This window comes from Mustela nigripes, chromosome 10 (assembly GCF_022355385.1).
Source record: "Mustela nigripes isolate SB6536 chromosome 10, MUSNIG.SB6536, whole genome shotgun sequence".
Lineage (NCBI taxonomy): Eukaryota > Metazoa > Chordata > Mammalia > Carnivora > Mustelidae > Mustela > Mustela nigripes.
Window position 1 is genome coordinate 30,161,542 of NC_081566.1, and position 24,308 is coordinate 30,185,849.

The 24,308-nt window shown below is 56.4% G+C and overlaps 1 protein-coding gene across 1 annotated transcript in view; it reads right to left on the reverse strand.

Moving 5' to 3' along the window:
- Positions 1–229: 229 nt before the first annotated feature.
- CNIH3 (cornichon family AMPA receptor auxiliary protein 3) overlaps positions 230–24,308 on the reverse strand; it is a 91,266-nt gene continuing 67,187 nt past the window's right edge. The window contains exons 4-6 of the mRNA XM_059414048.1: positions 8,621–8,733; positions 4,630–4,773; positions 230–1,448 (exon numbers count right to left, since the gene is read on the reverse strand). Coding sequence (XP_059270031.1) covers positions 1,421–1,448; positions 4,630–4,773; positions 8,621–8,733 — 285 coding nt within the window. The 3' untranslated portion in view covers positions 230–1,420. The remainder of the gene's footprint in view (positions 1,449–4,629; positions 4,774–8,620; positions 8,734–24,308) is intronic.

Consider the following 24,308-nt stretch of genomic DNA (forward strand, 5'->3'; position numbering starts at 1 on the left):
GTCTTCTCAGGAATGGGTTCAGAGATGGGGCCAGCCAACCCTCCAGCTACCCAGCCTAGACAAAGGGGCTCTGCTTCCCAAAACACCACCCGGAATCTCCTGGTTTTATAGCTTCAGGCTCAGAGCAAAAAATCTGTGTTTTGTTCTCTGTACAATTTTTAGAAGCAAAACACCTTTTGGAAACTTTTTTCCTAATGCACCAAGCTCGCAGAGCCCAATGCAGCCTGTATCGGGGTGTAAACAAGACCAGCCAGGTAGGCGGATGGGACGCCCAAGCTGCCACCGCGCCTCAGACATAACGCACGACGCGTCACACAAACACCATTCATAAACCTGAGTCACTGGCCTCGGACGGGAGCTGGGTGCAGGTATAAATAGCCTGTATGTGTCAAACAGAAGAAAGGAAAGCAGGGTCGGGGAACAAGGTGGAAATCATTGTGCCCAATTTAAACATCAAACATCTCAGCCTTGTCATTATTTACAACGCTCGAGAACAACTCCCACCCAAAGAGGGGGAAATGTCGAATGGAAAATTCTCAACCAGCGGATGTCCCCACGTGGAGCAAACAGAAGGAATGAGGAAGCAGCACGTGACTGCGGAGTCACTTCCCGGCCGCCAGCCATGCGGCCACAAAGCAGGCGCTGCCGCATTTTCTGGACATGTGGCTGCTCGGGGTCCTTGACACAAGGCAGCTGGACACGGGGGAGCCATCCATCGGCATTCATGGGTTCCGTGATGCTTTTGGACTGACTGCTGAAGAGTACCGTTTGTGGGGGCCAAGAGCTAATACTTGGAACCTGTGAATGCTTTACAAAATCGTTCTTCCCTCGGATTCCCACCTTCCCTTGGCTTTGGAGATAACTCATGACTGACGTACAGCCCCAAGCTGCATTCCTGGCATGGCCAAGCTGGCTCTCTCATGGCAGAGCGTGGAAACAGACAGCCTGTGGGCTCAGGGACAGTTGGGGCCCAGAGGCAAATCCGTGCACCCTCCAGGCTGTCCCACGGAAGCACGGGGCATGGCCAGCAGTCAGAAGAAACACGAGAGGCTCAGACAGCCCACGACACCCTCAAGGCTCAGCGGGTCCCATACACTCGGCCTGGATCCTGGGTCAATCTGTTCTGGGCAGGCCCCATGCAGCCTGCCAGCTGCCCCTCCCGTGGTCTTGGGGCTCTGTGTGCATGGCACGGAGCTGTCGGAGAGGGGCGTGCACTCAGGAGGCGGCAGTCCTTGCCCAGGAGAGGTCCCATGGCCCAGAAGAGATCGCGACCTGAGCACAGGCTGGGCAGCGATCCCTGCACTCGGTAAGCTTGACCCACCGCTGCTGCAGGAGCCCACAGTCCACAGTTGTCTCTCACGCGTCCCCATCTGGGCCTGGCACCCGTGAACTCAGCCTTGGAGGACGTGCGTGGTCTGAGTTAAGAGCTCACTAGCGTGTAGATCATGCTGAAGGCAGAGAAAAAAGGAAGAGAAGGAGTGAGCAGGAACCTGTGAGGGACTCAGACTGACCCTCACCCGAGGGTCTTTCCCCACACCGGACCCCGTGGCTTCTTTCTCATCCCAGTTCTGGAGCCCCACTCCTTCCACCCCATCGGACTACACCTGTGCTGTGAGCGCGTACCGAGTCCCTCGGGTGGTGGATGTGATTGCTGTAAGTGCAGGGTGTCACCCTCACCCGCGTGGACAATCTGGCAGCTGTTCCTCCTTCCTGCAACTGTACAGCAGGTCCCTGGGGTGGGGCACGAGAGGTTCTCTTCCTGCCACCTGCCATGTATGCTTCTGTGATGCCGCATGATACCCCAATGCTGGGGAGATGCCTGTCACCCCTGTTCTGAGGACCGACATGAATGCAGACCCTCTGGGCACAAAAACGACATGGATTCTGAATTGGGTCACTCCCTACGTGTTGAAGACTCTGGCTTTTAACCGAATCCAGGCACTGAGCGTGCATTAAGAGCGTGTGTCCTAAGGTTGTGCCCCGACTCTACCAGGGAAGGAGTGATGCAACCCTATGCTTTTAGCAAGGGCTGCGGTCTAATTCTGCAACATCAAGGAACATTCCATGACAAAATATACCACTTTGCTCTCCTGGCACCAAGAAAACAACTACCTGTTCACATAAGAGAGAGGAAGAAGGATCATCTGAGAAAGGAAACCAAGGGAAGTTACTCTGTTTTCTATCTAACCCTATCCAGCTTCCAAGGCCTGGTGAGCTCCTCTGAGCAGCTCAAGTACCATCTCTGAGAACCTAGTAACACCTATGTCCACGGAGCATGACTGGCCGGACAGGAGTTGGAGGGTCTCCCTGCACTCGGGGTTGGGGGAGAGATTGCATGAGAAGTGGATCATTCAAGGTCACAGAGGACAAGGCAAGGAGTCACATCCCATGGCCAAAGCCAGTGCTCTCTCCACGATGACACCGAGTGAGGTCACGGGTGTCCTATACCCACTCTACTCACTTTCAGACTTTCAGTCACTCATTCAGCATTTATTGAGCGCCTCCTGCATGCCAGGCCCCGTTCTCGGTGCTGAGAGACAGTGCTGACCGTGCAGACTGACACCTGCCTGGAGGGAGCACAGAGCCCAGCTTCCACAATAATGAGGAGCTCGTGGGCTCCTACTGTGCCCCACGCTCTGGCCAGGGCACCGCAGACACATGGTGAACGAGACCTGCGGGGTGTCTGCCACCAGGCCGGCCGGTGAGAAGATGCTCATACAGGGAGAGGAACAGACATGAAGGAGGAGGCAGCTGTGACCTGGAGGAAGGGGCAGGGGACTGGTGCTACTTCCCCCTCCTGGTTTTACAGATGGTTATCTGTCAAAGGTGGGCAGGTCACCCACATTGGACTAAGCCGCTAGTGTTTGCGTTCATGTTAGCTAGGATCAATTCCAGGAAACTGTGCACATCTCCAGGTCCACGGGGCACCTGCTGGGCACCGATGGGGCACCTGCTGGGGTGGTTAGCATGGGACACGGAGAAGAGCCTGAGCTGGGACCAGACAAACGCGTCTCAGCCAGGGCCCTGGACACATTTCTTAATCACTGGGAGGGCCTATGAAATGCCAACCCCAAGGTCCCAGCAGCTGTCACTTCAGTCCTTCACTGTGCTCAGCCTGGATGCAGCTGTCCACGTGCGTGGGTCACCCTCCCCGCCCTGCATGAGAGTAGCCGGGGCTGACAGTCCCGTGTGCCCACAAGCCCTGGTGCCAAGGGGCTGGGAGTTCAGGAGCTGGAGATACACGGCCTTGGAGGAGCTCTGCAGAGCCCCAAGACGCCAAGTTCAACAAAGAAGGGGGAGTCCTGGCCGCCACCCAAAGTCCCTGCGAGGCAGGAGGAGCAGTTCCAATTATGTTTAGCAACGAAGTAATTAGTAAATGCAACACGAAGGCAGAGCCAGACTGAACAAAAGGACAGACGGCCAAATGGAATGTCTGGGACATGATGTTTATAGGATGGTCACATTCAGCCAATGGACAGAAGCCACCCTCCCCCCCAACACACACACACACACACACACATACACACACGCCCGCCACCACCTCATGCCCCAGGGTGGATGCCCAGCCCCGAAATCCTGAGTCAGCAGATCCAAGCCCAGGAATCCACAGTTTTCAGAAACAAACCCACCTCCCTCCGGCTTCTGATACAGAAAGCCCAAAGACCCCACTTGATGAGACTTTTTTAGCTCTTTCCTGTGACAGTCAGCAGTACAGATCCCACGTTTGGGATCAGACTTAAGATGCGCTATTAGCTGCGACATGGGAAAACATTGGACATCTGGGATTCCATCTCCTGATTGTTACCGTCTGGGCAATGAAGGTGTTGAGCCCCAGGCTTAACTCTTGGCTTGAAGCACGGCTCATTTTTAAGTGTGGTTAAATGCAGCAAACCCCCCAGCCAGCCCCAAGCCGGTGGGGGTGGGGCTCGCTAACACCCCACCCTCCTCTTCCTCGCCTGGGGATCAACAGCGCCCAGGAGGGGGCCCCCAAGAGGAACAGGAGGGAGACACTTTAAGAAAAAGCACTCTGGGGGCCCCGCCATAAGGCAGGCTGCTTACAGCCATCTGCTTCCCTGGGCCACTCTGCAGAGGTGCAGACCTGGCGGGGCAGGGGACAGGGCCCGAACAATCCCAAAGTCAGCACAGTTTCCCTCATTAACGTGGTGCCGTGTAACATCGGGAGAACGTGAGTGTGAGCACATGAGGACCTCGTGTGCCCCTTCAATACACACGACTGCCCCCCCAGGGTCTCTGTTCTGTTCCCCAGAAGCTGCCACGCAGACTAGGGGCTGCAGGGGACCCAGGGGCTGAGCTGGGGAGGGAGCTCCATGGGGAAGGAGTGACTAGCTGCATGTCAACAACCGCCTACCCAGAGGGTGAGGGCAATGCATTTCTCTGTGAGGTCCTATGGATGTGTCTGCCAGGGGCCAGGCCTCCTGTAGAACCCTCCACCCCACCCCACCCCCGCCTCTGTACACAAGCCCAGGCTCCCAACCGAGTCAGACGGCTGGCCTCAGACCCACATGGCTGCAACACCCACCCTCACAGCCGCCACCCCCCACCCCCGCCAAGAGCAGGAGGTGCAAAGCGCCTGCAGGACCCAGAGCACCCAGAGGGACAGAGACTCACCAGTAAAGGTAGTAGAAGAAGGAGAGCAGATAGAACGCCAATTTACACCAGGCCTCCTTCTGACAGTAGCTCAAGGTGTCCGCGTTCATGACTGCGGGTGGGTCATAGGCAAGCTCTGAGCTGTCAGCCGGACAGTGGAAGTACCTGCAGGGACAGAGAACACAGCATCCTTGGCTCTGGGGCTCGGAAAGGACATCCGAGGGACCTCTGCCCTCTTTGCTGCCTCGCCCTGAGAGCCACTCCACATACGGAGACCCTCCGGTACCAGGGGGACTGCGCCCACAGACAGAGCTACCCGATGGAAGGAAACTGAGTCACCTAGAGGCGCCGAGAAGGGCCTCCTTGCTCCTGTGGGCACCCCTGTGGGTGTCAGCCCAGAAGAGGGATGGTGACATGAGTGGTGGCATTGCCACCGATCACGTTCTACCCTGAGTCTCATGCTGTTCTCCACGCAGCTCTGCTTTTCAAATCCAGAATGCTAGGGAAGGGATGTCACATTCCCATGGGAGTGTGGTGGAGTTCCGACATTTTTCTTCTTGGTAGAAGGACCCAGAACATCCAAAGCGCATTGGCCTCTGCGGGGAGAGAGCAGCAGAGGGACCCAGCGAAGTGAGAGCACAGGGCGTGGGACAGAGGCAGGCTGAAGCAAGCTATATATATCTCCATGGAAACACCCAACAGAGGCCGGACTCTGGTGGTGAGGCTGGGCGGGACATGAGTGCTACCCCGGGGCTGACCTCTGGCCCCTCGCAGGGCCTCAGCGGGCTGTGGTCTGTCACTAAGTAAAGGAGGCTAGAGGCCAGGCCGGAGAGAGGCCCTGAGCAGAGGACCCCTGGGCTCAGAAGAGCGCCCTGTCGCTAGGATCCTGGGCCCTGGTGTTCCAGCCCATCTTCACACCCCAAAGGACAGCGACAATGTTGGTCATCACAGAGTGCCAGGAGGACAGCAAAATCTGGGTTCAGTGATGCCTGCCAGCTGGCAGGCCTCATTCCTCGCCTCTCCAGGGGCAGGTTGCAAACAAGGGGCCTTTGGTGAGACCTTGTTCCAGGGGGCCCGGAGGGCCAGGCAGCCAAGCAGCTCAGTGGAGAGAGTCAGGGCTCTGTGGGTCACCGGCCACCAGACTGACCTTCCTCCAAACTACCACTGACCCCTCCGAGCCTCAGCTTTGCCATCTGTAAAATGGGGGCAAAATGCATTGAGACAACTGGGTGTAGGATGCAATGCGGGACCAGATGGATGTGCCCCGCTGCTTTCCACCAACACCTAAGAAAGAGCTGGGTCGGCAGGACAGCATTCTGGCCTGGGCCCGGGGGAAGCGGGAACAGAAACCCAAGGAAGTCCATCTTCAAGGACTCTGATTTCCAAAGGACCCTCTGCTCCTCATGCCTTTTCGTTTCCTGAGCACTTAGGAATTTCTGGAAGTAGGCTAGAAGGTCAGACAAGGGCAGTCCCCACCCTGGGGGTGAAGAGACCATAGCCACTCCCGCCTCCCGCCTCCCTCTCCCCCCTCCCCCGCCCGCGACTCCCCGCCAATGGCCTTGAGAAGCAGGGCACCAGTCTGAGCCTCATAAAGCCACCATGTCTTTGATACCCGGGGCAACAGGACGACTGATCCATACAGAGGCGGGGCTGAACTGGGCCCTTCCCTGTCCTGACTCAGCGACCCTGGGGGTGCTTTAACCTTGTGAGTCGCAGGTCCCCAACCCCCACCCATGGGTGAAACAGAGAAGGGGCCACAGCTCACCGGATTGTGCTCACCGGGCTGTCCGTATACTGGGTGAGCTGAGCCCACACAGCCCCAGAGCCGGCAGGAAAGACATTCCAACACCATGTTCCCGCCTGACTGCTCTCCAAGCTCAGACCTCAGGGGGTTACGCTCACTCAAAACAGGACTCTCTCGTGGGCGCCGGTGGGGCTCAGTCAGTGAAGTGTCCTTCCTTCAGCTCAGGTCATGATCTCAGGGCCCTGGGGTTGAGTCCTGTGCGGGCTCCCTGCTCAGCGGGGAGTCTCCCTTTCCCTCTGCCCGCCGCTCCCCTGCTTGTGTCCTCTCTGTGTCTCTCTCTCTTGCTTACTCTCTATAGATCAAATAAATTAAATCTTTATAAAAAAACGAGAACAGCAGGACTTTCTTGTGTAAGTGAGTCATTTTCTTTTCTTCCTAACCTGTGCTTTCTCCTCTCCTACTGCCCCATCAGTGGCGCCACCCCCTCCTTCAAGGCTGCCTCTGCCCCGCCCCCTGCACCTGCTCACAGGCCAAGTTCACCTCCACGGACCCTCTCTGTCTCTTCCAACATCCACTGCTCCGTCGCACTGGGAGTCAAGTTCCGTTCTCTCTTCCCCTGCGAGTCCATGGTGACCTCCTAATTCCAGATTCACAAGTTCACCTTCTTACCCATCTGCACAGCTGCCACCGGTTGCTTTCCTAAAACTTAGATCAGGCAATGCCACTTTCTCCCCCAAAAGCTGCTGAGAGTTTCCACTTCCTACAGAATACATTGATCCCAACGTCCCCAGCGGAGAGTTCCGGACCCTCTGCGGTCTGTCAAGCCTACATCGATTCACATCCAGTCATGTCTCCCCCAGGACCCTGTAAGCAGCCGCGCTGAGCCAGGGCCCTTCCCCAACACACTGAGCGCTGCCTTACCTCCGAGCCTGTGTCCACGCTAGCGCCCCAACCTGCTGACTTGGCACCGTCTCCATACTAGTCTAACTCACATGTTTGCTTCCCTGTGTGCCTTCCTCATGTCTGCTAAGACTCTTCTTCCCTGTGGCACTAGAGTACACAGTCCTCAAGGGTAAAGCTTCTGTCTCACATCCACATGGCAGTCCCCTCCAGTGCCCAGTGTGGGGCATGCCTCCTGTGCCTGCTAGATGAAGGAGTGCGCGCCCCAGACGTGACAAACACAGGCTACATTTTATGGTAAAATGAGTGATGAGATGTTGGTGGGAAGGAAGCTCTGGGAGCAGGGGGCAAAGGGTGGTTCGTTCACCTGCATAGCTGCCTTCTGTACTCCAGTCCCCCCTTCCTGCGTCCTAAGTCCAGATGGTGACCGGATTTTACAGAAAGCCCGGATCACATGATCTGATGCATAGTCTTGACAGAGAATAGAATATTTAAAATCAGAAATGTCCCAGAAAATCCAGCCCATCTGGTAGGTCATTTTTTATTAAGATATAATTCAGGGGTTCCTGGGGGGGGCCTCATCAGTTAAGCATCCGACTCTCGGTTTCAGCTCAGGTCGTGATCTCAGGGTCATGAGATGGAGCCCCAGGTCAGGCTCCATGCTGGGGGTGGAGCCTGGTTGGAATTCTCCCTTTGCCCCCACTCTCTCACTCTCTAGGATAAATAAATCCTAAAAAAATAAAAAATAAAAAGATACAATTCACATACCAGAAAGTTCACCTTTTCAAAGTATACAATCCAGTGATTGTTGGCATGTTCACAGAATTTTCTGGCTATCAGTAGTATCTACTTCAGAACATGGTCACACCCGAAAAAGACCCCACACCCCTTGCCTGCCCCCATCCCTTCCCTCCAAGCCCCTGGCAACCACCCATTTACTTCCCTTCTCTTCAGAGTTGCCCATTCTGGACCTTTCCCATAAACGGCCTCTTGGGACCGGCTTCTTTCCCTTGTCACCCATGTTACAGCATGTGTCGGTACGTGATTACCTTTTATTACCAAATCACACGTCCTTGCAAGGACATACCGCATTTTGTTTACCCATTCCCCTGTTGACAACAACCTGGACGGTTTCCGTTTGTGGACGATTGTGAATCATTCAAAATCATAAGGTTGTGAATCTTAACACCAGGCCCCTGAGGGACAGAGCCGTCACCCAGCAGTTGCTGGAAGAACGGGTCTCCGAAAGGCAGGGAAGGGAGGGAGGAGAGGCTCCGGGCAGCTGGTCTGTTTGGACGACACGGTCTCTGCAGGGCCGGCTGCCCACGCAGAAGGGAAGAAGCCCAGAGCAGTCCCGAGCAGACTCACCGCCAGAAGTGATAGAAAAGTAGAGGGATGTTCAGCCCCAGGGTGAGCCACTCCTGAGCACACAGGAACATGATGCAGAAGAGGCTGTGGATGGAATATTCCGGAAGCACCAGCTGCAGGGGGAGCAGAGACACAGGCCTGCATCAGCGGGAGGGAGAGTCTCTCCTGCCCCACAGGCTGCCACCGTGCTTCGACCCCGAGGCTGCCCTGACACCATGGCCCAGCTCTGCTCTGTTCTCCTCCTTGGGGTCCCAAAGTCATGCTTCCTACCCAGGTCCAAGGGACGTAGGCTCTCAGCACCCTACTTACCAGAACAGGGCACTTGCTTCTGGGGTCACCCCTGCATGGTCGCAGAGGGCAGGAGGAAACACCCCCAGCGGGTTTCCATGGTTCTGTAACCCCCCCTGCTCCTGGCTTCCCGGTCCCTACGTACCCCCCTCTACAAACTGACACTCCTACAGCAAACACATGTATTTGTTTCAGATGGAGGCAGACTGGGAAGCATCGAGAAACAGCATTTTGCTGGATGTGGGTGAACTGGGAGCCCACGAGAGAGACGGCAGTGATGACGGGGGAGAGAGAGAGGCCACCCCAGACCAGGAAGGGGCCGACGCTCGGGGACCAGCAGGAAGACTGAGCTCGCCAGCCCGCAGGGCAGCCACATGAGGGTAAATGGTGAAACGAGCTTCAAGTCGTGAACTCCCCAGGGTGTTTAATAGAAATCAAAGTTGTAACGGAGATCACAGTGACTGTAAAGGAGAAACCTGGTCCCCAGGCCAATAAATTCACCCCTAGAGGGACGCGCACCCTCTTCCCCCTAACATATGCAACATGAATGCCTCCGCACTCCTTGAAAAACCTTTCCAGCCAGCCTTCCAGGATCATCTCCAATGTGAGTTCACTGCCCGCTGCTGCGAGGACCCAGCACGTGGAGCGCTGAGCCGAGCGTGCACACTGGCCAGGAAGACCTCACCCATTTCATCCATGACCCAACTTCTGCCGTCACTCCTCCTGGTCCAATCCCCTGCCCAGGCCCTAGGTCTCACCTCCTCGTCCTGGCAGACATTTCCACCTGGATACTCCCCAACCACCCCCGTCCCTCCCGCCCCTGCAACCCCGCCAGCTCTGGCTCCTCCGTGGTGCCCGTCCCCTCTCCACTCTGCTTCCAAATCTTGCCATTTCTCCTTCACATGGACTTGTGGTTGTTTTCTGCTTTCTCCAGCACCTACCCCTGCTGGTCTGGGTCCCGGCACCCCTTCCCGCAGCCAGGGCAAGAACTTTCTGGCAGGTTTCTGTCCTTGCACGCATGCCCATGGTCTTGGAGAGCCGTCCTCTCTCCCCGCCCACACACATCTCTCTGCTCAGGTCCTGAATCCACAAACTTGTTTTGTATGTGATTTTACTCGTGTTAGAAGTGGTCTAACTACATTTACACATCTTCCTGTTCGCTGGTGGGGACCTTCATTCCTGGCATTAGCTCACAAAGATCTGTGCTGACTGCTAGCCTGAGGACTCGGGGAGCGGGGCACAGTGATGCCGCTCCTTTGTCTTCACTGCAGGATGCCGGGGGCCTCTCCCAGCCTGCACACAGGGAGATGTGACGGAGTAGACGGATGGGACCCAGGAGACAGGGGGAGAGGAAGATGGTGAAGAACGTGCCCGCCCAACCGCTGTGCGCCTGCTCCCGCCCCCTCCGCACGTCCCAGGCAGACGGCTGAGCCGCCGGTGTAAGTGTGCCTGGGGCCAGACATCCTGGGACCCCACACGGAAGCCACAGGGAAGGTCCCATGGCTGAGTGTGGCCACAGGGAGTGACAGCCGTGAGACCCAGTCTCCGGGGACTCAGGCAACAAGCTTTTCAACTGTGACCACGTGGGGCTAAAAATACCAGCCCAGGATCTGCAAAGTGTTAGGAAAGTTCTGGCGGTTACATAATGGCCACTGCGCGGTGCTGAGCGAGGCAGCTGACCACAAGGGGCCTTTCCCCCCTCATCTGTAAACAGCAGCCCTGATGGCCTACTGGCGAGGCTGCTGGGGGGACCCAGCTTCTCCCCTGCATAAGGCTGCTCTCAGCGGCAGGGCGGTGTCGGAACGGGAGGCGCGCTGTGATGAACGAGGCCATCACAGTCACCAGCAATCCAGCTGACCCCAACCTTGGGTGGGTCCCTTGTTGCTCTTACCCAGCACCGATTCTGGTTCCCAGATTCTCCGCTCAGGCTCCTCTGAACCGCAACCCTACCCCTGCTTAAACTAAGCTCCCAGCTTCCCCCAGCAGGGACAGAAACCAAACCTGCCTCTCCCACCGAGAAAACCCAGACCTGCCTGTTTTCAAGGACACCGGACAAGGACATCTTGTGTCCATCTGCTTTGGGGCCGGTGGGTGGGAAAAGGAAGGATAAGGTCCTTTCGTTTGATTCCCCCAAAACAGGAGCCCTCCTGGGATGAGCAGGAGAAGACCATTTTCTCAGGAGCTTCCAGGAGGAAGCGCCCGTGTCACTAGTCCCCAGGTGGGACCCGCACCCCCAGTTCACCTCGGGGGTGGGGCCGCGGGAAGGAGGGAAAGAAGGGTCATGTGCCTGGGAACCTGGACTTTTGCTGACCTGGAAGGCAAGGAGAAAACCACCCCAAGTGTCGGCAGGACCCTTCGGAGACCCTTTGCTCAAGGGAGGCTGCTTTCTCTGCAGCCACTCTGGGCCAAGGGCTCCTGGAGGGCAGCCGGGCAAGAGCTCAAGCGGGCTGGGGGCTGGGAGGAGGGAGCAGCGTGGCCTCCCTCTAGGGCTCTGATCCCTCATGCTGGGGCCTGGCGCCCTGGCCTCAGCTGGCTTGAGTAGCTGGGACCCTGACAGCTAGGCATGGCTGACCTGAGTATTGCCCGTTTAATGGTGCTAGCCAGCTGAAGTTTTGACCTCCTGGAATGTGCCCCAATGTCCACCCAATATTCTAAGGGGTAAGCGGATGACTATGGTACCCAGGTGCCCAGCACAGGGTCACTTGGTCTAGAAATGTAATATGAAAAGCCACCAGAAACCAGTCGAATGCGTGCTGAGGCGTGTCCCCAAGAACCCTGGGCCTGGCTCTGAGCCCCGCACAGCCAGCAGCAAACCCTGGTGCCCATCCCGTGTCAGGGTCAGGGCCAGAACTGCATGGCTGCTCCTGGGGACCAGGCCCAGCCTCCAGGGACTCCAGTCCATGATCATGTCCCTATGGGCCTGTTCTGAACACCAAGAGCTCAAGGAGAATCAGAGGGAGACAGCAAGGAAAGGACTTCCCTGCTTGGGTCCCAGCACGTGAGGACAGAAGCACTTGCCTTCCCTGGGGAGGCGGGTGGTCACCGAGGGCACAGAGGGGGCCCGGGAGCCAAGGGGCGTGGTTTCCAGCCCATGGGCCTCCCACCCTCTCCGTCCCCCGCCATCCCTGAGCACATCTTATGCAAACCAGGGGAGTCTCTGTGGCCTTCCTGCCCACCCACACGGACTCACTTCTCTGCAACAGAGGCACAGGGAGAGAAGGTGGGGAGCAAACCCACACCCCCGCTGCCTACTGCGCCTGGCTCCCCAGTGTGTGCACAGCCCAGTTCACAGCTCAGCCTGGAGGCCCCAGCTGACCAAGCTGCGCCACCTGTCCCACAGGCTCCAGACATGCCACAGGCTGCTCGGGCTCCCGCTCACCTTGCCCCGGCCACCACAGCCACCCGGTCCTTCCTGCCCTGACTGCTCCTAGGACCAGCTGTCGGCACCTCTGGCCTTACTGCCACTCCCTGGGGGTCCTGCCCACCAGCCGTACCACCTGTGGGGACACCAACCCACTAGGGAAACTCCCCATTTTGATCCAGAGGGAAGTGTGCATGCCCAACCCCACGAGGAAGAACGTTCCTTCCACCTGAATTCATAGGGGTCCCGGCTCTTTCTGGAGGACAGGGAAGCTGGGAACAGATGGCTCAGCTCCCTGACCTCCCTCCCTACCCCAGCTGCTCCTCCAGGCCCTTTCCTTAAGCCTCCGGCTCCTAGCAGGGCTCTGAGAACCTCAGCGGGAGGGTGTGGCTAAAACACACATGGCTGAGGCTCACCCCAGAGGTTCAGATTTTGTAGGCCTGGGGGGGGGGGGGGGGTCTTTCCCAACCAGATCCCAGGAACTGCTGGGAACAGTGCTCCTCACAGTGCTCCTGGGACCAGCACCACCAGTGTCGCTTGGGAGCTTGTGAGAAATGCAGAACTGGGGCTCCACGCCAGACGGGCGGAACCAGAACCTGCAGTTAACAGAACCCGCAGGAGATCCACGTGCACATTCAAGTTTGCGAGAGGGCCCCTGGAGCACGGACTCTCAGGACAGGGTCCTCCCGCCACCTGCCCCAGAATGCCTGGGGCATGCACGTTAAAACGCAGATTTCTAGGTCCTACACAAGTCTACCCAGAAAGACTCTCTGGGCCAGGAATCTGCATTTTTTAGGACTGACCCAGGTAATTCTGTTAAACATTGGAGCTGAGGTTCATAGACCAAAGACTCGGAAGAGGACACAAGGCAGAGGCTTCCTTTCTGAACACCTGGGGTCTCCTTCCTCACCCCCAACCTCCAGCGGGACCATCTACACTCTCGGACTCGAGCCCTGGGCAGGCAGCCTTCACAGGTAAGAGCAGTGTGTCCGGCTCCCGGGTCCCCCAGCCCCCACTGTGTGGGAGAACACTCTGGAAACAACCCCCAGGTTAGCCCTGGCGTCTTCCGGGCATGGGGTCATCTCCCTCATCATCCTCCGCCACCCAAACGCCAGCCTCCCATCCCTGCTCCTGTTCCTGGCAGGCTACCCACCCCCCAAACCCGGCTCCTTTCACCAGTCTTCCTCCTGTCGGGTGGGCTTTCCAGTTTGGGGAGGGGCCGGGTCCCTTTTACCACCAAGCCTCTGGGCCCCAGCCCTACCCCGCCCATACCTCCCCAGCTGCCTCTTGTCACCGTTGTCTTCTCGCAGCTTCCAGACACACTTGAATTCCTAACACCCCTCTGCCACTTCCTCACGCACGGTTACCAAGTACCTAAGAGCCCGGCGAGGGGGAGGTAAGAATGAAAGCCTTCTCTCGAATAATGCCGCACTTTCAGAGGGACACATGCCTGGGAATCCAGGGAGATCTTGAGTCCCACTCCGCTCCCCACTCCTTCATTCCTTTTCTTTAAGCCAGGGATGGTGGGAGTGGGAACTGGGGTCAGGATACAGGGAGTGATTAGGCAAAAGCTCAAATTGTCTGAGAGGAGAGACGCTAAGGGGGCAGGGGAATGTTCTAGAAGGAGAAGGGCAGAAGGGCAAGGATTCCACAAGCCTGCCTGCTGGTGCTGGAGAGCCCACTTGCACACGCAGCAGATCCGTATCATAAGCACTGGCCAGGCACGAACGCCGAGCAGTCTGGTGAGCGGAGACTGCGGCATAGGCGCGCAGGGTGCGCGTGGAGCCTGGAGCATCACCAGACGGGAGCCAGAGCACAGCGTGCAAGCAGCTCCATACAGGGAGAGGGGAGACAAGACACGCGTGTTCTGAATGCACTCCTTGGAGGGAGCCCAGCTGAGGTCCTGAGGTTGCTGCTCTGGGGAAGGCAGAGTGTTGGGCAAAGGGCATCCCCATGAGGCCCTGGTGTCAGCCTTCACTGTGGCTTGAGAGAGTCACATTCTCCTTTCCGTTCTGGAATGACATGACCTACAAACCTCCCCTGGAGGTGAGACGGAGACTTCGTACCAGCTTCCTACAGCCCAAGACAGCAGGGAATGGCTGTGGAGAGCTCTCCTGACCCGGGAAAGGCCACATGACAGTTAGGGGGCTTCTGTCCTACTGTTGTTCTAGGCCCCGAGCAGAGAATGTGGTGCACCATGGGCGAGTCAGTCTCCAGGTTGGAGTCCCTGCCATAAGGCTCTCCCAGAATCTAGGCTCAGCAGCTAGCCATGCCCACCCAAGCTGCCCTCCGAGCCCCGGCTGAAGGCAGGGAGCCCCAGCTCTCCTCCTGACTCCGGTCCTCTCCATGGGATGCTTCTGTCCCCAAATCTCTCCTGGAACAGGCACCACAGACAGTTTCTTACTAGAGCGAGGAGGCTGGTAGCAGCCTGGGGCCTGAGCAGCACATACATTCCCAAAGGAGAGCATTTTCCAGGATAAAGACAGACGATTATCCTACTTAACAGCTCTGAAGTGTGTTAATTACCTATTACCTCCAGCTGCTTGGAGACTTTATGCTCAAAACGAGCAAAGGAGACTGAACAGGAGAACAAGTATGGGCACCTGGGGACGGAGAGCTGTCAGTCCTATTTGCTGCGTGCCCATCAGCACCCACAAGGGGAGGTGGGCTCAACATCCAAACCCTGAGCCCTCAGGCAAAGACAAGACTGGTGAGCAGTGTCCTCCAGAGTGCGGGCACAGGGTGGTCTGAGTTCAAGCACAGTGACCCCTAAACAACACAGGTCGAACCACCCAGGTCCACTAAGACGTGGATTTCTTACAGCATGGGGTGGTAGAGGTATTTCCTCTTCCTGTCTTAGTGGCATTTTCTCTATCTTGCTTGACTGCAAGAATACAGTATATAATCTGACAGGTCTCACAAAGGTTGGCGCCCCTCAACCCCCCAACACCATTCAAAGGTCAACAGTGAACACAAGTGTGTTTTCCAAACTCTCACAAAGGCGGATAGTAGCAGGACTGTGCCACACTTTACTGGGAATTTGAGCAAGTTCACGTTTTGGAGAAAAGGCAAAAGAATATGCTAACTCCGGCTTCCAGGAAGGGCTCGAGTGGCAATATCTTGGCCGGAAACAGTATTTGATTCAGGAACGAGAGCTGGACTCTAGACCTGCCCGTCCCACGTCAGAACCTTGGGGGAGCTGTTTGAGGTCAAGGGCGGTCAAGTTTCTTCATCGATAACATGTGGCTAAGAATGGCGCCGAGGAGAAGAGGCATCTGACCCGCACGTTCCTACACACCCGCGGGTCATGTCAGCTCAAGTACTTTGAGTTTTTAGATTTTGAGCAACTAAAGTCTCTTGAAAATTAAACCGATATGTCTTCCCTTTCCCCTCCAGTCCATTTCTAGTGCTTGCAATTTTTTTTAAAATCCTCTCCCTCCGTGCATTTCTGTCCACAGAAAAGCCATCACTGTCCATGTCACCATTAGCTACTCTGAGGTCCTAAAGCTCTCATGCCCCTCAGGAGTGACATCCTCACCACTCATCCCACCAAGTCCCACACGTGTCTGTGTGTGTGTCTCCCTGGGTCCCTCTCCATGCAGCTCCAGCAGCACAGCACCTGGTAAGCACCAGCAAACTCACCACTTGCTTCCTCGACAAACGCGCGCTGAGGGCCTCCTGAGGGGCTCAAACATCGGACAGGCAATGGAGGTACCGATCATCGAGCACCGCGCCATTGCTCCCCGGGCAGGTGCGAGGGACCCCGGCTGAGCAGCAGAAGGTGCACCATACTTAGTAGTAAGCAAGCCCAAACAACAGGCAGTGGGGAAACTGAGGCAGACACGCAACCCTGCCGCACAAACAGGACACAGTGGGGGCCGGTGCCAGCCTCTGCCAACTGTCGTGGGAGCGACGGCCACTGCTTGACAGGCCGGCCTCCCAACTGCCCCCTCAGCCCAGCTCCCGGCCCACTCTTAGCAGGAGCCTCTCCGTTCCAACCTGCAATGCTTTCCTGCTGCTTCTAGAATAGGACCCACTCCTTATGATGATCTCCATGGCCCTATGCGACCTGGCCCCCCTGCCTTCCTGAACACCAACCTGCATCGCTCCCTTGCCCACTCACTCAAGCCAGACTCATCCCCTTGCTGATCCTCACACCCAGCCTGCCTGTTGCTACCTCAGGGCCTTAGCACGCACCATCGCCCCTGACCTCCTCTTGATGGGCTCCTCCTCATCCTGGAATGCACTCACAGTCATCTCCTCAAAGGAGCCCACCCTCTGGGCCCAGAGTTGTTCTGTTCAGTTCTCTTTAGGTGCATCACAGAACCTACCATCACTGTCTGAACATGTCAACTGCGCATCTGTTTACTTGTCTACTGCAAGATACTCACGACTCCCTCCCTGGCACCTGGACCTGCAGCTGGCACACAGTGTCACTTTGTGCTGAGTGAACGGTCAGTGTGTGTGCAAACACCATGATCACCACCCTGAACGGATTGCTCAGTGCAAAACCTGCACAGCTGTCTTGGAGACACACACGGCACTGACTCCACGGTCACTCAGCAAGCCTCGGGGCCGGCAGTCTGCCTCCCACACCCACAGATGGGAGTCCCAGCCCCAGCCAGTCCTTTACAGCACCTGCAGCGGGTCCCCAAGGGGTTGAATAAAGCAGAAGGGGTGCAGACTCGATCACGGCTCAGCAATTCGAGCTCAGAGCGTCCAGGGCAGCAGGTGAGGCCCAGCAGGAGGCCCGGCCATGAGACCGGAAGAGGTGAGCAGAGACTTCCATGACTACTAATCCCACTTCTGTGGCTCCTACTCATTCACTCAATAGTCACCGTACTTGGGGCCCATGTGCCCAGTGGTGGTGTTACAGCAAGGGAAAGAACCGTCGCCCCATCTGTAGGAAGCTTCCATCCTGGTGTGGAAAACATGTACTGGGAGAGGGAAGAATGTGACACCAGGAGCCGCAAAACCAGTGGTCGGTGGCGTGGGGTCTGGGAGGGCTGCCCTGGCCGACAAGGGTCATCTTCAGGCCTCCCTCCTTATCTGGAAGGTCCGGGCAAGAGACAGTGGCTGTCAGGACAGGATAGGCAGAGGGGACAGAGCCACCCAGAAGGGCCGGGAAGACAGGAGTTCCCACCTGGTCACCGAGAGCCAGCAGGAGGGAGAGGACAAACTGTCACTCCAGGGTCCTGCACGGCGGTGGTGGGCTCACACACGGGAGGAGCACTGGAAGGGGAAGCATTCTGGGGGGCCGTGAGCCCAGCATTGGCCTGTGTCCAAAGAGTCTGGGACGGCTGGGCACATGGGTCGATCCTCACAATAGGGACCTGGAGGCTGAGGAAACGTGGCAGAGGAAATTTGGATGAGCTGCCGGAAGGCACCGAGCAGAGCAGGTGGGAAACAGAGCCCAGCACAGGGCCCGGGGCCCCCCAGCGTGCAGGAGGAGGGGAGAGGGAAGAGCCCGTGAGTGTAAGGAAGGGCGGCGGAGGCCGGCATTGGGACAGGCAAGCTCCCACGTCGGAGGAGAAAGGACACTGACCTCACCGGGGAGGAAACGCCCACTGGCCTGGGTCACCCACATTCCCGCTCTGTCCCTGCTGCTCAGACACAGGTGTCTGCGAAGGGCAGGCCTGGAAACGTGCCGGGGCCTAGGGTCTCCTTCCCCAGGTTTGCTTTCGCAAAGGCGTCACAGATGACGGAATGACCGACCAGTCCTGCCCCTCACCTCGGGTCGGTGACCCGGTGAAGATCAGTTAGTGTTAACCCCTCAGTCAGGGCACGGTCCAAACATGGTGTGGCAGCTGGAAAAATCTATGAAGTTTGGTAACAGGCTAAAGCGTTCCGGAGTTTTGCAAGGTGGTTTCCAAAGCAACCTCAGGGACCAGATTCTAGAACGTTCTATTTTAAAAACACCCAGCTGATCATCAGAAAGCCAGAAGCAAAACAACGAAATAATAAGGTACACATTGGCAATCCTTATAAAGATGAGCATGTTCTCAAAATGGGAAATAATTCGTCTGTGAGAAGTATTTTGACTCCGGAATCAAACAGGCTTCAAGGTAATGCCCCAGAAGCCGGATGCCCGCCTGCATTTTACACAGAATATTAAAACTGAAAGGTCCCCTGTCATTGGTGTCTTCTCTCAACTCTGGGCACAACACATTCCCTCCAGCCCTCACACTTCAGTACTTGTGCAGGCACTGTCACAATTCCGCAAGCCACGTCCTGCCAGGGGCCCGAGGCCAGATGACTGCGGGTGCTATCCTGCCTTCAGGAAGGGGACGATCCAGCAGACAGAGACGCAAACACAACCAAGGCAGTGGGAGATCCTGTCATGACTGTGGGATTTCCACCACTACTGCACATCAGAATCCTTGGGTAGAACTTTGCTAAAATGCAGATTGCCAGGCCCCACTTCAGAATTTCCAGAGGGATCTGTAGTTCAAATGCTGTGCTCACTGCTCTGATGAGCAACCAGGTTTGGAAGCAGCTGGTAAAGGTGAGGGGGGAAGAGAGGACCCAGACAACAGGTCAGGGACAGATGTCAGGAGGCGGCTGTGCGTCTGGGTAGGACACGGCTCTCCCACAGAGGGAGCACCACCTGGCTGGCCCGAGGCCCAGGGCCAATCAGGACAAGCCCTTGGGACAGACCCTGGGGAGGGCCATGAAGGTGGGCAAAGGCTCCAGGACAGGAGTGACACACACACACCAGCGTCGGCAGAAACAACCCAGGGTTCAGATGGCCGGATCAGCACAAGCAGGCATCTGGTTTCAGAGAAATCAGTGAGCAAAACTGGGTCCTTAAAGTAAAGGAATAAAGCTCTAAGCTGGAGGGGTATTGGTGGCGGGGAGGGGGCGCACAGTTGGTTAAGCACAGTTGGTTAAGCCAACTCTTGGTTTTGGCTCAGGTCATGATCTTGGGGTCCTGGGATTGAGCCCCACGTCGGGCTCCATGCTCAGGGGGGAGTCTGCTTCAGATTCTCTCTCCCTCTCTCTCGCAGTCTGTCTCTCTCAAATAAATAAATAATGTAAAAAAAAATCCTAAGTTGGTTGCAGTAGGAATGAAAGGCAAGAGACAAAGAAGCAGAATTTAACATTTTTAGATGCGGCTTTATTTCAGAATGGATTGTAGGTGGCTCACCAGCATGCTAATTAATCATGACATGTTGGTCTCTGTCCGGCTATATTTAGCAATACCTAGGATCATGTGTGATTTATTCGTGTTTTTAAACACTTTCCCTCTGGTTTTGTTCCATTTCCTCCTTTGAAGAAAACGCAGTGTTGTAACCACTCCGCGGCAGAGCATCCCCAGTGTGCTAGAACTGCACACGCGCCACGGGGCTCACAGGGCCAGAGAAGATGCAGCCTGCGAGGGGAGTCGAACACGCGGACCGGGCTTCACTCTGCAGAACGACTGCAATGAACGCCGTAGGACGGAGAAGGCAGAGGGTATTTCTTGTTTAGTGGGTTAGAGAAAGCTTCGTGGAAGAGACATCGGAGGTGGAACTAAAAGATAATATTTTAGCCATCGGAGAACACTCCAGGTGGTAAAATAGTGTAAGAAAAGACACAAAGAAAGGAAACCCCTGGGAAGCCTGGGTGGCTCAGTCCGTGAAGCTCCCTTCTCAGCGGGGAGTCTGCTTCTCCCTCTCCCTCTGCCGCTTTCCCTGCTCGTGCTCTCTCTCTAATAAATAAATAAAACTTTTTTTAAAATAGAAAGGAAATCACAGGGCAGTCTCACACATCTCTGTTCACAGGATTTGGCACAATCCCTGGCACGCAGTGGGGACTCCATATTTGCTGGGTGAACAGGAAAGTGTTTGAAAGGAAGTAGATTTCCATAAGGGGAGGAGAAATCACAGATAGCCTGAGAAACATGCTACGTCTTGGTCATTTGTCTTCCAACACTGGGACCCAGAGCAGGCTCTGGGACAAGGCAGTAGTACCTGATCAGGTTTGGCCAGATCATTAGCACAGGCTGAATCTGGAAGGAGGGCCGGAAAACAGACCAAAGGCTGGGGGTGGGGGTGAGGGATCCCAGCTAGTAAGCTACTGCAAGAGTCCAGGCAAAAGAGGAGGGTCTAAGCTCTTAAGGAAGGGACTTGGTGAGGAGGGTTGCCATTCATGAAGCACATGGGAAACAGAACCCACAGAGGACAAGTGTGGTATTATATCTAAGTGACACGGAAGACAGTGTCTCCAGTAACCAACACGGGTCAAATGAATGAGCAGAGTATAAACCGGCGTGTTTATGGCTGAATAAAAGGTGAACTCAGAACCCTTCAACCCCTCTGCCTTCCTGCCTCACCCTATACAATGGGAGTTCCCACCAGCAATTTCCACATCTTGGTGAAGCACTAGGGAAGAAGCCCATGGCCTGGCTTCTCTTGCTCCTGTCCCCAAATGCCACACATTCTCTGTCCATACCTGCAAGCATGTGGCAGGCGCCTGAGGTCAGGACCTAGAGCTGCCTCTGCTCCAGCACAAGCCTGGAGCCTGCCCCTGTAGGGCACTTTCTGTGTGTGTCTGTCTCTCTCATACATGACCATGGCCGTCCATGCAGCTGGCAGCATGACACCATATTTTAATCCTCATCTAGACTTTTGTGTCTGTTCTCGACTGGGACAAACCCACAGACGTGGAGAAGTGTGGTTCTTCAGCACTTCTAACCCCAATGCAAGACATACAACTAAGTACAGGAGCTCAGCAGATGTTCAAGAATGCTAGCCCAGAATTCCAGAGGGAGAGAACAGGAAAAGGTACAGTCTGGGGGCCGCTGCCAGCTGACTGAGGACAGAAGCCCCAGCCCTGGGGGAGGTGAGCCCCGAGGAGGCAGAACCTTACACTCAGAGGCACAGGGTGCACAGTGACTGGGGAGGAGAGGGTGCAGGGGGTCTGAGGAACGTGCCTCCCATCAGAAGGGTCATCTGTTGCTCAACCCCAGCAGAGGGCTACCTTAAAAAAAAAAAACCGGTTCTAGTATTAATGGATCTTGTGCACCTTTTTCCAAAAGCAAGCTGAAAAACCTGGATTTTTGTGTGAATATTTCAGATGCTTAAAATATTAAATGGGTTAAAGAAGACAAATGTGCAGTCCACATAGGATCCACAGGTTGCTGACTGCAACACTAGGACAGAACAAGAAGAAAACGAGGCCAAGGGCAGAACCCAAATGGACACGGGTGTCTTTGGCATGGGGCTGGGGCCGTTCAGGCAGACAGAGGTGCGTGTGCGTGGGACAGAGGGAACCTGGAGTGCTCTTTTGCCGGGCGGCCAGAAAGAAGGACATGACCAGCGGTGTCACGCTGGGGGGGGGGGGGGTGAGAATGAATGCCTCAGGCTATTGGAGTTCGCTGTCAAGACGTCACTGGTGACCTTCAAGATACCAGTTTCTGTGGAATGAAAGGAGCACCTGTCACCTGCAAGTGATTCTTAGATGAGTGGGAGGAAGTGCAGGCCGGGCTGTTTGTGGCTCTTTCCAGAATCTGGCAACATATGAACAAAGAACCACGGGGGCTGGTAGCACAAAGGGTTACCAAGGCCAGTGACATTTTTAGGACAAGGAAGACAGGATGTGTTTGAAAAGAAAGAGCCAGAAAGTACTCAGGAAAGAGACAGCTAGTCCAGACACACTCTGGAATGAGCTGGAAGGAGACAGAATGGAGGGAGCCCATGGAAGGGGCGGCCAGCCAGTGTGGCAGGGAGGGCCCCTGAGAGAGGACTAGAGACAGGGAGCCCAACGCCAGCACCCACTTACCCACAAGCACAGAGGGTCACTGCTAGGAAACCACAGGAGAGCTGGGACACTTAGGGGAGCACAGAACGGGCACGCGATGGGGCAGCACAGGCCATGGGGCTACCCGAGGCCAGCACCAGCTGTAAGCAGGAAGGCACGGCCCGCCCAACACATAAATGTTTTACATGGGAAACAGGACACGAGGTTCCCTAACGCCAGCCTCTCAGCCCCACCCCTGCTTTTCACACACCATGGGGACCCTGAAAAACCACCCCCACTCAGGATTCTCCGGAAAGGTCATTGTCCTGAAACAAAGTACAAAGACTGTCTTAGACTAAAAGATCTCTGGGAAACAAGACAAGCAAATGGAATGTGGGATTCTTGACAGGATCCTGAATTTTCTTGGGGAAAAAAAAAAAAAAAAGCTATAATAAAGTCCTTTACGCGGGGAGGAGGAAAACCAGCCATGAACTATAATCAGACGTCATCATCCGTGTCCGAGGGCACGGCCAGGGGTTGCAGTTATGCTGTGGAATGTATTTGGGGGGAAGAGCTGTAAGGTGTGCAACCAAATGGTCCAGGCAAACGCGCCCATGCTGTGTGCACGGGGGCAGGGAAGGGCAGACGAAGCACACGTGGTCTTGGTGAAGTCTGTGGGCACGCGTCACACGGCTCCGTCCACGTGCCCTTACACCTGACAACCTCCTCCCAGGAAGCTGAAAGTCCCCATCCAAACCTCAGCACCGCCCTGGAGACTCAGAGGGGGGGGGCCCAGCCTCAGAGTTCATGAAACCGCCAACAGGGGACTCCTGCGTGCAGGCGTGGGCTGACCTCTGAAACCCTACCCCTCCTGGCTGGGAGTGCCAGGAGATTCTGGGAGCGAATGACTGGGTGCCCGTGCACCCTTCGCAGCCCTGCACTGGGGGCCAGGGACATGGAGGGGGGTGGGGGTGGGCAATGTGGATCAGGCACCAGCCCCGCTGAGCCCCAGCAGCCAGGCCACCAACGCAGCCGAAAAGCATCAGTGAACCTGAATGATGAAGCCTGTTTAGCAAAGGGTTTCACACTGGGCTGCACATTACGGTCACCCCAGGGAAGCGTTAAAACTCCTGACGCCCAGGATTTATTCCGAACCAATTAAGTCAGAATCTCTGGGACAGACAAGAGTTCCTAAAATTCCCCCAGTGATTCCAGGGTGCAGCCAAGTCTGAAAACCAGGGTCCTAAAGAGCACTCTGCGGGCGTTAGGTATCACGGCTGATAAATATGTGGGCCAGGCGAGGACGACGCCCGGCTCCCGATTCCCTGGTTCCTCAGGGGTCTTCCCCAGGCCGGCAGCCTCGTTCGGGGACCCCTAAACCAGCTCTTGAGCTAAGAATCGAGGTTCTGACACCATTTGTTTCTTGAAAGACAGAAGCTCATCTTTTTCTCATGAAGCATAAACATCCCCAGTATTTTTACACATGTGAACTCCCCCGTGGTTCCGCAGGACCCCGTCAGCTCTCCCGCCAGCCACGGCGGGGTCCACACGCAGCACACCGCACTGCTGAGGTGGAAGGAGGCAAAGACCTTCGTATCTCCTCTGCCCCAACACACATGAGCGTGTGCACACACACGCACGGGTGCACACATGTGCATACCTGCCACACTCAAAATGTAGGAGTCCCTGCAGGTCTGCTGGCTTCCTACATCAGCCCCTGATGGGTTCCAAATGCTCTAACTTGGGGTGCACGCTGGATGGCCGTCAACAGCAGGGTACCCATCATGCCCTGGAAGAGACCAGGGTCTGGAGCACTGGCCCCTGTATGTGGCCGGTATACCTGCATGGGGTGTGCCTTCCGTGGAGTGCGGGCCGCGCCTCCCACTGCAGCCACGTGCATGACGTCAGCGCATGCCAGAGTGACGCGGGGTGGGCGCCGGATGGGAGAACAGACAGTCTGTGTGCTGCAGGACGTGAGTGACATCCCCTGTGCAGGAGGAGGACACCCCTGGAACTCCCACATGTTTTTGGTCGTGAAATAGGGGTGTGCGCACACCCTCTTCTCCCCCGGAAAGAGCTCTGAACCGGCCTGGGAGGGAAGGTTCTCTGGAGGCCAGTGCGAGTCCTGCAGTGTCCTGAAGACTCTGGAAGCCAGCAGGGGACTTTGTGCAAAGCCTAGAGGCAGCTCCACCCAGCAGTGTGCTTCTGCAGGACCGGGACAGGGAGTAAGCTGCGGCTGGCAGAAGGAAACTGCCTGGTTCTAGCAGCAGCGTCCCCATGCCCTGTGCACCAGGGGAGCTGACGGGGGCGTCAGGGGTG